The 12,200-nt window shown below is 39.2% G+C and overlaps 1 protein-coding gene across 5 annotated transcripts in view; it reads left to right on the top strand.

Moving 5' to 3' along the window:
- Positions 1–12,200, top strand: part of FAT3 (FAT atypical cadherin 3) — a 719,190-nt gene that overhangs the window by 381,180 nt on the left and 325,810 nt on the right. Inside the window, exon 5 of one of the 5 annotated variants that reach the window (XM_067038294.1) lies at positions 4,598–5,232. The exons of 3 other annotated variants lie outside the window; for them this stretch is intronic. In XM_067038294.1, coding sequence (XP_066894395.1) covers positions 4,598–4,713 — 116 coding nt within the window. In that variant the 3' untranslated portion in view covers positions 4,714–5,232. Of the gene's footprint in view, positions 1–4,597; positions 5,233–12,200 lie in introns of those variants that run through there. One more of the 5 variants, XM_067038293.1, reaches the window with a different exon arrangement.

Raw genomic sequence — 12,200 nt, 5'->3', positions numbered from 1 at the left:
AAATTTGCTTGTACTGGGATGACCCCTCATGTAGAACACCCTCTTCTTTAGTCTTATTTTTTTTCATAACAATTTCTTTAGAACCTAATTCAAGATACATTCTTTATGATTTTTTTGCCCTACAATTCAGGCCATCTTATTTTTTTCACCATCCTCACCCATACATTGCATTTATGATTTTGGCCTTGGCTAAATTGTCATTTTATGATTGTTCCAGGAATGGGCATCTCATCTTACTGGCTAGCTTATAAAGTCTTCCAGGGGCGATATTCCACAGACTTCTCTTTTGCCATTGCACCTCCCTCAGAAAATATGATTGTACTGGTATATATGTATGTATGTAGGTACACACACACACACACACACACACACACACACACACACAGAGGTATGTAACTCTACATGAATTATTTAACTTAATATACACAAGTAGGGTTGCCAGGTAAAATATAGGATGCAAATATTGAGTCCTGTAATACACTAAAGAATGATCCTAAATGTTATTTGTTGTTTATCTGATATTCAAATTTAACTGAGCGGCCTGTATTTTAATTTGCTAAATCTAGCCACCTTTTACACAACATCCCTAAGAGATAAGCATTTATTACATCTGTTATTTTATAAATGAGGAAATTGAGGCTCAGTGACATTCAGTCATTTGCCCAGAGCTAGATTTCAGATGAAGTCTGTTGGCTGGAAACGTTCGTTAAGCACTACATTTAGCTTAGTAAGTGTGAAATAATGTGATGGCACACAGAATGGCATGACACCTAACCTAATTTCACTTTGTGAATCATATAAACTCCAGCTCATCTTCAGATCTTCTTTTGTGAAGATAAAAGGCTGTTCAATAGTTGGAAAATGCATTTCTCTAATTTTAACATGGGAATGGACCTCTTCTGAGCATAGAAGCAAAACCTAGGTGCAAAACTTAGCCACAGTAGGTACTGTGGAAAACAGTGGAGATGAAATACATTGAACATGATAAGGCACCTATTAAATACTCTTTAGCAATTTTGTTACACTTAATATACTTCCCTGTAAATATTGGTTTCCTTTATTAGACTGTTATTACAGTGAAATCACATTAGCACTTTGCAGAATATTTTTTTTAAACCACCCATCTCCTACAATTATGTTAAAACAAATTTAATTGAGGCTCCCTTGTCTAAAAGAAAATATCTTTGCATTTAGTGAATCTAATTAGCATTACATAGACCTTTCCCATTAGGGAGGTCGCTTTGGATTATTCCCCTTGAATAGAGAAACTCTTTTCTCTACTCATGAAGAAAAACAGGGGAAAAGTGTAGGAAGCTTTGCAAGATAGCCTTCCCCTTCCTTTGTATTTCCCTCTTTTCTGTTGGGTAAAGGCAGGGATTTGCTGGAAAGCTTTGCTGTGGACTGGTCTGTGGAAACCAGACTTAGAGGAAAATGGATGGAAGTCTGTAACCTCTCTAAAGTACTAATAAAGCTCAACCAGGGACTTCCCTAGTGATGCAGTGATTGGGAATCTGCCTGCCAATGCAGGGGACACGGGTTGGAGCTCTGGCCCGGGAAGATCCCACATGCCACGGAGCAACTAAGCCTGTGTGCCACAACTACTGAGCCCGTGAGCCACAACTACTGAAGCCCACGTGTCTGGAGCCCGTGCTCAGCAACAAGAGAAGCCACTGCAATGAGAAGCCCGTGCACTGCAACGAAGAGTAGCCCCCGCTCCCCGAAACTACAGAAAGCCCGCACAGCAACGAAGACCCAATGCAGCCAAAGATAAACACATAAATTTAAAAAAAAAAAAAAAAGCTCAACAACCTAGGGTAAAGGTTATGACCACCCTAGGATAAAGTTCATCTGACATATAGTCTGCCTTTAGGATCTTAACGAAACTGCAAAGTGTAAATGGTACGTCTTTGGGGCCTTATTGCCTCCTATTCTGAGTCTTTCTCCCTTCTCTGCCCCTCTTTTTGCCAACAGTTCTGTTGATGACCCTTGGTCTGGAAGGTTACACAACTTTCCCAGTCGTGTCACTAAAACTCCAAAAAGACCTCCTGTACCCTTTGACCACAGGACACAACTCCGTTGTCATTGTTATCAGCTATATCTGAAGTTGATGTTCTGCTTATTTTTGTCTAAAATTTTAATTTTATGCAGCTCCCAGGGAGCTCAGCAACTGAAGAGCCTTCCTTCCTCCCTTCCATTCTTCCTTCCTTCTTTCACTTTTAATTGAAAGGAATTTTAGAATTGAGGTTATCTGACTCTACTTGCCTACAGAAAATGATTTCAAACAGCATACTGAAAACCAGAGAGACAGTAGATGAAGTATTTTAATTGAGTCATCGAGGTTAGACAAAATTCTTATGGGTACTAAGCAAAGTGCAAATTCTTGTGGCAAGGCAAGGATCACCCTTAGATAGAAAAGGGTTTGATTTTCAGCTCTGACCCTTGCTATCTGGGTGACCTCAGGCAAGTTTCAGAAACTCTTTAATTCTCCCTTTCCTTGTCTAAAAAGTTGTGATAAAATATAGCTGCCTCTCTGTATTTCTGAGACTATTAAAGGACATTATATGGCTTGGCTAGTTTTGACTCTCTTGTAAACAATGGCTTTTATTGTCGTGCTTGTTATATACGATGGTTAGGATTAGGTGTGCCCTTTGCTCAGCAGCCACTTGCCCACAGCTTCCTCACTTCCCTCCCAGGGCACAGAGACTTCACTTTCACAAGGATGTTGGTGATCAAAGCGGTGGGCCCTGGATTCTGCAAAGACCCAATCTTTGTATTTTCAGTCATTAAAAAAATTGATTTAACTGTGATTCACGGAGTTTATTGAAGTGGTTTTTATGGTGCAGAAAGCCTTTTTTGCTACTTGACATTTAGCTAAGCCTGTTCCTGAAGGCTAAGCAATACATTTGGGGGAGCTTTTTTGCCTTGTTGCTCATATGTGCCTGTCTTAGTCTGTTCTGGCTGCCATAACAAAACAGCATAGACTGGGTGACTTATAAGCAACAGATATTTATTTCTCAAAGTTTGGAGAAAATAAATACGGAAAGTCCAAGATCATGGTGCCCGCAGATTCAGTGTCTTGTGAGGGCCTGCTTCCTTATAGACAGTTGTCTTCTCACTGTAATCTCACATGGTGGGAAGGGCAAGGAATCCCTCTCCTGGCTCTTCTTATTAGGTCACTAATCCCATTCATGACATCTCTGCCTTCGTGACCTAATCACTACCAAAGGGCCCACCTCTAAACACCATCACACTGAGGATTAGGTTTCAACATATGGATTCTGGGGGACACAAACTGTAAATAGCAGTTCCTGAACCCATTTGCAGAGCCAAAGGTGAGAGCATAGGCTGAGTTAATGTTTCACTTTGTGACCATGTTAGTGCCATGAGACTTGTGAGATCATTATGCCCAGGAATATGAAATAGAGGTGGAAACCAGTCTTAAGGCAGGCTACTGATACGGTGAGCATGACAGTAAAAAGAAAAGTGTTACAAAAGAGTGGGAATGCATATACTTTAATACTTGGATAGTTTGTGATCCTCACAGAAATGTGTGTGGTAACTATTTATAAATTAGAATATTTCCAGTTCATTTTCTAAACATGCAGAGGAACGTTTTCAGTAGATTGGAAAAAAGCCAAAAAACAAAACCTGATTGGAAAATTAAGTCATTATCTCAGCTGGAGGGCAGTATTTTGCCTTGAGCTGTGTTTTGAATAGCATGTGGAATTCACTTAGATTATTTGAGCTAGAGATTTATAATTTAAAATGATACCTTTTTGTATTCATGTAGAGACTTTCATTTTAGAAATGCTAACTGCTGAAAAAATACCTAATTTAACATCCTGTGGGAAGAAAAATTATGGAAATGATAACAGCAGTCATTGACAATGAAGTTATTGGGACAGTAATTAATATTTGCAAGTCTTTGATAATCAAGATAACCCAGTCTCTGTTCTTATGATGTGGACATTCTATAGACCTGAGGGATTGAAGAATAGGAAGGAGTTAGGGCTGGATATTATAATGAGTTTCATTTTCATTGTTTCTAATTCTGGTGACTATAAATTTAATTTTGCACTGTTTTTCTATAGTTTCCATCATCAGCATACTTTCCAGGACATCTTAAGGTAGAAAGCTTGGCTGAACGCATTAAAATGATTGTCCCACAGTTACATCTCTTATATTATTACCTTGAGGAGAGAAATTATGCACTTCTATAGATAGGTAATAAAATAGCTAGCATCAGTTATTCTTACAAATTTCCAAATGCTTTTCTAAATGCTTTACACATGTGAACACATTAGTCCTATAAGATAGGCACATTATTTCTGTTTTAAAGATGGGGAACCCAGGCACAAATTGGTAAAGTAAATTCCCCAAATTTTCACAGCTACTCAGTAGCAGATTCAAGATTCCAACCCAAGTTTGATTCCAGAGCCCATGCTCTTTTTTTAAATTTTTTTTATTTTTGGTCCCTGAAATGTACCATACGTATTGCTATCAAATTTTTTTTTTCTTCTTCCCTCCCTCCCTCCCTCTCTCCCTCCTTCCCTCCCTCCCTTCCTTCCTTCTTCTTTCCCCCTCCTTTCTATTTCAGAAGAAAGGAAAAAAAGCCCAAGTGAAGGGGGATGGCTGGTTGGAGTTGGGCCCACTGAGGTCAAAGCTGGAGAGAGGAAAGTGCTGAGAAGATCAATGGCTGGGTCTTGTCAGTAGATGAGACTAGTGACATATTGGGTATTGAGCAAATAAGTAAGTGGATAATGGAAGCCAGTTTTCTTACTGTCAGAGGAGAATGATGTTGCAAATAGGAGAAGAGGAAGGCTAGACTGACTGTGATGTTGGATTGGAATTAGAGGCATTGGTATGTTTTCAAGATATATAGGTATCTGTAGAAATAAATATAGATGTAAGGGCACGTGTGTGTGTACTTATATACAGATAGTTCTTAACTCTGTTCAGTAGGGACACTTCAGTATCAATAAGCACACCTGAGCCCAGCCTGCATCATCAAAAATGATAAGGTCATGAAGGTCAAGAGGGACTGAAGAATGAAAAAGACTGATTGAAAAAGACTAAAGACTCATGACCATTAAGTGCCACATGTGGTCCTGGATTGGATCCTTTGACTGTAAAAGAAATTATTAGGACCACTAGTCAAATTTGAGTGGGGTCTCTGAGTGAAAGATGTATGAGAGTTCTTTATACTCTACTTGCAGCTTTTCTGTAAATTTGAAATAAAAATTAAAATAAATAATAATATTAAATATTATTAATTATTAATAATGATATTAATTAATAATATTAAATATTAAGAATAATATTAAAAGAAAAATAATATTGGGCAGTAACAGTTGTCTTGTTACTTTCTAGTTTTATTTTGTCAGTAAATTAAAAATTTTGGAATTTAACCAAGTCCCCAGAATCAGGGATTATTAAACTCCACTAATTGTGGATTAAAAAGAGTTTCTGGGCTTCTCCTGGTGGCGCAGTGGTTGAGAGTCCCCCTGCCGATGCAGGGGACACGGGTTCGTGCCCCAGTCCGGGAAGATCCCACATGCCGCAGAGAGGCTGGGCCCGTGAGCCATGGCCGCTGAGCCTGCAGGTCTGGAGCCTGTGCTCCGCAACGGGAGAGGCCACAACAATGAGAGGCCCGCGTAACGCAAAAAAAAAAAAAAAAAAAGAGTTTCTGTTAATTGCAAATAATAAGTCTGAATAATGACAATATTTTTATATGCTTTCTTTTGAGAACGTACTCTCTGATTCACTGAAATACCATACGTTTAAGAAATGGGCTAGGGGCTTCCCTGGTGGCGCAGTGGTTGAGAGTCTGCCTGCCGATGCAGGGGGCGCGGGTTCATGCCCCGCTCTGGGAGGATCCCACGTGCCGCGGAGCGGCTGGGCCTGCGCGTCCGGAGCCTGTGCTCCGCAGAGAGAGAAACCCCAACAGTGAGAGGCCCGCGTACAAAAAGTAAAAATTAAAAAAAAAAAAAACGAAATGGGCTACATTTAAGCAACGTCTTTTCCTAAACTGCTTTTGTGAAAATCATGATTCTGAATGATACTAACTGGAGAGTTTTTAGAACATTGGTTCCAGGTAATTAAGGGAAAGAGGTTTTCCTTGTCTTGGAATAATTTCAAATGTGAGAGGCATGGCAGAAATGAAATGTACAAAGCTACACAACTGATTTCTAGTTAGTATACATTTACCTGCAGTGGTAGTGATGAGAATCTTTACAGCTGATGTTCTTCTCTTTACTTCACTTTCTTCTAGACATGGGAAAATATCAATGTGATATTTTCTAAGGATTTTTAACTTGATGCTAAAGTGGGCCCACTTTTATAATCCTCTTAAATTCAAAAGAATTCATTAAATTATATTCATGATCCTCAAGAAAAGGACCTTGATCTGTAGAAAGTGGAATATTTAATTATACTAACTTGGTTATTAGTGTTATTTCATTTCAGCAGATCCCATGTACCCCCTTTTCTTTTGTCTCCAATATCCAGGGTAGGTCTGTTTTTAATTTTTTACTATTATTAAAAAGGTGCTTTGTCTGTCTGACTTACTTCACTCAGTATGTATGATATCCCTTATATGAGGAGTCTAAAAAGAAAATGATACAAATGAACCAATTTACAGAACAGAAACAGACTCACAGACTTAAGAGAACGAACTTATGGGTACAGGGAGGGGGAAGGATGGGGGGAAGGGATAGTCAGGGAGTTTGGGACTGACATGTACACACTGCTGTATTTAAAATGGACAACCAACAAGGACCTACTGTATAGCACAGGGAACTCTGCTCAATGTTATGTGGCAGCCTGGATGGGAGGAGAGTTTGGGGGAGAATGGATACATGCATATGTATGGCTGAGTCCCTTTGCTGTGCACCTGAAACTGTCACAACATTGTTAATTGGCTATACTCCAATATAAACTAAAAACAATTTTTTTAAAAGGTGCTTTGGTCAACATCTTTGTAAATGGATCTGTTTTTATTTCCCCTTTAGAAAAAAATTCCTAGAAGCACACTTGCAGGTCAAAGAAATGCATATTTTTGAGACTTTTGATAAGTGTTGCCAAAATACTTGCAGTCACACAAACTAAAATGCCCCCTCTCACTTTAACTACTTAAGCTTTTTTGAATAATTAAAAATGCTAAAGTACAGCGTATTTAACTTAGAAAAATGAAATCTTGATCTTGAATGTTGCATTGTGTTCTTAGAATGGTGAGTCTGTTCACTCAGACCACATCATGTTACTAGAACATAGAGCTTCTCATTCCTAGGCAGGCTCGGAGAAGACTAGATTGCAAGCTTTGCCTAATGCTGAATCTCAGTAAGGAACAAATTTGTTCATTTTTCCTCAGCAGTGGACTTGGAACAAGGTTGGCCAGCAACATGAACTAACAACTCTCCATTTATTCAAAGTCTCCTGTAAAATCCCTCACCACTTCTCTGAGTCACTTAAAAACCTCCAAGACTTTAGGTGGTCGGTCTCCTACTTTGCTTTACTGTCAAAAGGATGACCATACAAGGTCTAAGGATCTTTTCCAATAGATTTGTGCTCGAGACTTGGAGAGCATGCATGTTTTCATCAGTGATGTCCCTTTTCTGTCATTCAACTTGAGTCCATTTGTAGAGTAACAGTGTTTCTAGCTATGGCCTCCGTTATTCTTCTTTTTGATGTTATTTGGCATGATACACAGATTTTTCATTTGTTTTTTGCGATAAGGTGCTGTTCCAGGGCAAAGATGGAATGTTTTCCTTTTCCAGTAACTTGCCAGTATGGTACATCCATTAAATCCAGTTACACATGTACCAGAATGTACTATCGTTATTGGCAAGGACTTCATTGATTAATTACAGGCTGACCCTCTTGACGACTTCCTACTGATTTTACTTCCTGAGTGATTAGCTCCAATGTTGCTTATGCAGTTGCAGTAAAGGAGGTTTGGTAATAGTCCTGCTTTGGAACACTCTCTGCTCTAGGACATTAATTAACAGAATACTCCACAGAGGAAAATGGGTATTTATGCTGTCGCAGATGAAAAGAGTTAAGAAGCTTCTTCCAAGACCATTCAGCAAGTCACTGGTATCCATCAGAGCAGGTGAGAAAGAAATCAGCCAGTCTTTTTTTAGACGTCAGCCAGATGAGTTTGGATGGAGCAAAAGCAGACAAAGATCCACAGAAGAGCAAATAGTATGTGACACATTTCCCACAAAATATGATCATCATAGCCTGGTCCCCATTCTGACTCTAGAAAAGGCTAAATGCAGCCACCTTCCAATAGTTCTGGGGCAATTTATATTAGGGAATAATGAGGAATTTTATTAGGATAAAAATTAAGCTGCCATAATGAAGAAACTTCCAAAAGTACAGTGGCATAATGAAGACAGTTTATTTCTCTTTAATGTGACAGGTATGAGGTAATAGTCCAAGTAGATGGGGTGGCTCTGTTCCACGTGATCAATCAAGGACTAGAAATTTTCCATCTTATGACCTCACCATTTCCTTGGGTATTATCCTGACCTCTATGGTTGAAGCTGAGTCCTAGCACATCCATGTTTTAGCTCACGAGAAAAGGAAAGGAAGTCCAGGGCATATGGCTTGACCTCTACATTGGAGATGACCTAGGAGTTGCATTCCATTGGCCAGAACTAGCCATACCCAGCCATAAAGAGTGATAAGGAATGAATGTGGTTTCCAGCTGAGTGGCCATGATTTTCTATTACTGTGAAGAAAGAGAACAGATAGTGGTGGGCAAGTGACAGTTTCCACCACAGATTTATTTTCTGCAGCACTTCCCCTTTCCTAGTGAAAGTTTTGTCAAAGAGCATATAACTAGCACTTCTGGGTACTCAATATATTTTCACTGAATGAATTAATTCAGGTATGAAGAAGTATAGCAAGTTTCAATCTATAGATCCCAAATCCTGACCCTCTCTCCCCTAATGCCACCTAGGCACAATTTTCTCCTCCTATTAAGTTGTGCTGCTTATTTAAACTTAAACTTGCTCTCTTGTCAGCAAAGTAGATATATCAATCATATTTGCTTTACTTGAGCAAGCTTATCTTTTGGAATGACTTTTGATTGTCTCTGTCTCTCTGTGGCCACATAAAGGACATTTCTTCCCCTCGGATCTCAATAACAAAGATGTGACACGTCTAACTGAGGCCTAATTGAGGCTATTCATATTGTGAGGCTGCTGTCTCCTTCCATTTCAAGCACCGTTTGTCATAAAAGGATGGTTAAATACAGGAAATCAATCTTGTACCATCAGCAAGCCCATGGAATACCATCCTGCTACATCAGACCAATACAAATAGTTGCCTAGGTGCTCATATTTACCCCAAATAAAATTTCAGTAGAATTCTAAGTTGGAACAAATTTCTCTCCCTGTGGAATCTCACCTTTTTTCTCATTGTTTTCTTTTGGTATCATTTCTATAAACTTTAAGCAGCTGCTATGATTCAAGTGCTGTATATATGATTCAAGCACTTGGTACATGGAGGCCAACACATAGAGATTTTTTTTTTAGTTCAGAGAACTTACTCATAAGTGATATAATCAAGGTTTCAGCAATATACTGTAGGAGATTGATGGCGGGAGCGACAGAGTAAATCAAAATGAGAAAGTGTGGCAGAGGCTTCTTGGGAGAAGGAAGATTTGAACTTGGCCTTTAAAATTTAGGTGGGCACACATGGTAGGAAGACTTTGCCTGTCAGGAGGAAGAGCTGAGCTACAAGATGGAAAAGTTCAGAAAGAGAGCATACTAGTGTGTTTGGAGGGGGTGTGGAGGGTAAGGGAGAAAAACCACATGAGTAGGTAGAGGCCAAATCGTGGATGGATACGCATCTGAGAAGTTGTGTGACAGAAGGTCGTCAGGCTCACAAAGTACAATTTCTCATCGTAAGATCATACTCAGATTTTAAGCTAGTTATCACTGCTTCTGTTATACCTTAAAAATAGCTGACTTTATATAAAAAGACTGAAGAAAGAGTGCTCGAAAACTAACATTTATTTATCCATAGAATAGTCCTCTGTTTTACAGTAATCATCTCATTTGATCAGGTACAAATGCTTCCAAAGCATTTGCTTATTGAGCCTTCACTGTAATAGCTTATCAGCATTCACTATGTGTTGGGCATAGCATGCTTATGTAGAGGTAAAAAACAAAGGAGATATTTGTTGCCTTTTTCCTACATCCTTTATTTTCCTTCATCTTTTAATAACAATCCCTCTATGCTTTTACATGGTTAGAGGAGCTAGGATTTTGACACAGGCTGAGTTGATTACAAGGGAGAAAGGGGTAGAAATTGGAAATCAGCCAGCCCAACCCATTTCTACTGCTGGACTTAAAATTCAACCATCAGCCCAAGGAGGCTGACCTCTGTGGGTGTTTAAATCAAATACAAAAGGGAGGGGAAGCTAATGGCCTGGACGTTTTCAAATTCAGGACCCTTTGAAAGAATTGTATAACCAAGCCAAATGTAAATTTACCTGGCCTAGGAACAAAACAATAAAACCCACTTTAAAGTACTTAGGACTGCCTCTGGCTTTGAAATGTGGCTTTGGTGACCTCATATCCTCTAAGGCTGAAGTTTAATATCCCTCATTTCTGAAGTAAGTGCCAGAATAGTTTATGGTTCCTAATGGGACCCTGTGCTTCCCACAAATGGGCTTCTGCATTGGGTGTGTCCATAGTACAGGCCTTATATGTAAGGAGCCCTGTAAAAGAGGAACATTCTAGGAGAGGATTTTGGAAGGATTCTCGAACACTGTGGAATGTATTCATGTATTTCTATGAGTCCCAAGAATGCATTGATTCAATGTAAACAACCAGATCACAGCAATAGAAGCATAGCAGCTAGGATTCAGTCTGTTAATTATGTCACTCTTTTATTTAAAATTTTTACTTTTATTAATTTTTATGTTTTTTACTGGAGTATAATTGCTTTACAGTGTTGTGTCAGTTTCTGCTGTACAATGAAGTGAATCAGCTATACGTATACATATATCTCCTCCCTCTTGGACCTCCCCCCCACCCCATCTCACCCATCTAGGTCATCACAGAGCACCAAACTGAGCTCTCTGTGCTATACAGTAGGTTCCCACTAGCTATATACTTTATACATGGTAATTTATTTATGTCAAACCTAATCTCCCAGTTCATCCCACCCTTCCCTTCCCCCACTGTGTCCACACGTCCATTCTCTACCTCTTCATTTCTATTCCTGCCCTGCAGATAGCTTCATCTGTACCATTTTTCTAGATCCCACATACATGCATTAATATACGGTATTTGTTTTTCTCCTTCTGACTTACTTCACTCTGTATGACAGACTCTAGGTCCATCCACATCTCTACAAATGACTTAATTGCATTTTTTATGGCTGAGTAATATTCCTTAATATATATGTACCACATCTTCTTTATGCATTCATCTGTTGATGGACATTTAGGTTGTTTCCATGGCCTGGCTATTGTAAACAGTGCTGCAGTGAACATTGGGGTACATGTGTCTTTTTTTTTAACATCTTTATTGGAGTATAATTGCTTTACAATGTTGTGTTAGTTTCTGCTGTATAACAGAGTGAATCAGCTATATGTTTACTTATATCCCCATATCCCCTCCCTCTACAGTCTCCCTCCCACCATCCCTATCCCACCTCTCTAGGTGGTCACAAAGCACCTAGCTGATCTCCCTGTGCTATGCAGCTGCTTCCCACTAGCTATCTATTTTACATTTGGTAGTGTATATATGTCAAAGCTACTCTTTCACTTCATCCCAGCTTACCCTTCCCCCAATCCCATGTCCTCAAGTCCATTCTCTGTGTCTGCATCTTTCTTCCTGTCCTGCCCCTAGGTTCTTCAGAACCTTTTTTTTTTTTTTTAGATTCCATATCTATGTGTTAGCATATGATATATGTTCTTCTCTTTCTGACTTACTTCACTCTGTATGACAGACTCTAGGTCCATCCACCTCATTACAAATAGTTCCGTTTCATTTCTTTGTATGGCTGAGTAATTGTAAATTTGTGCCACATCTTCTTTATCCATTCATCTGTTGATAGACACTTAGGTTGCTTCCATGCCCTGGGTATTGTAAATAGAGTTGCAGTGAACATTGTGGTACACGACTGTTTTTGAATTATAGTTTTCTCAGGGTATATGCCCAGTAATGGGATTGCTGGGT

Source organism: Kogia breviceps, chromosome 7 (assembly GCF_026419965.1).
Source record: "Kogia breviceps isolate mKogBre1 chromosome 7, mKogBre1 haplotype 1, whole genome shotgun sequence".
In the NCBI taxonomy this organism is placed as follows: domain Eukaryota; kingdom Metazoa; phylum Chordata; class Mammalia; order Artiodactyla; family Physeteridae; genus Kogia; species Kogia breviceps.
The sequence above is the reverse complement of the archived record's forward strand: the minus strand, read 5'-3'. Positions and strand labels throughout refer to the sequence as shown.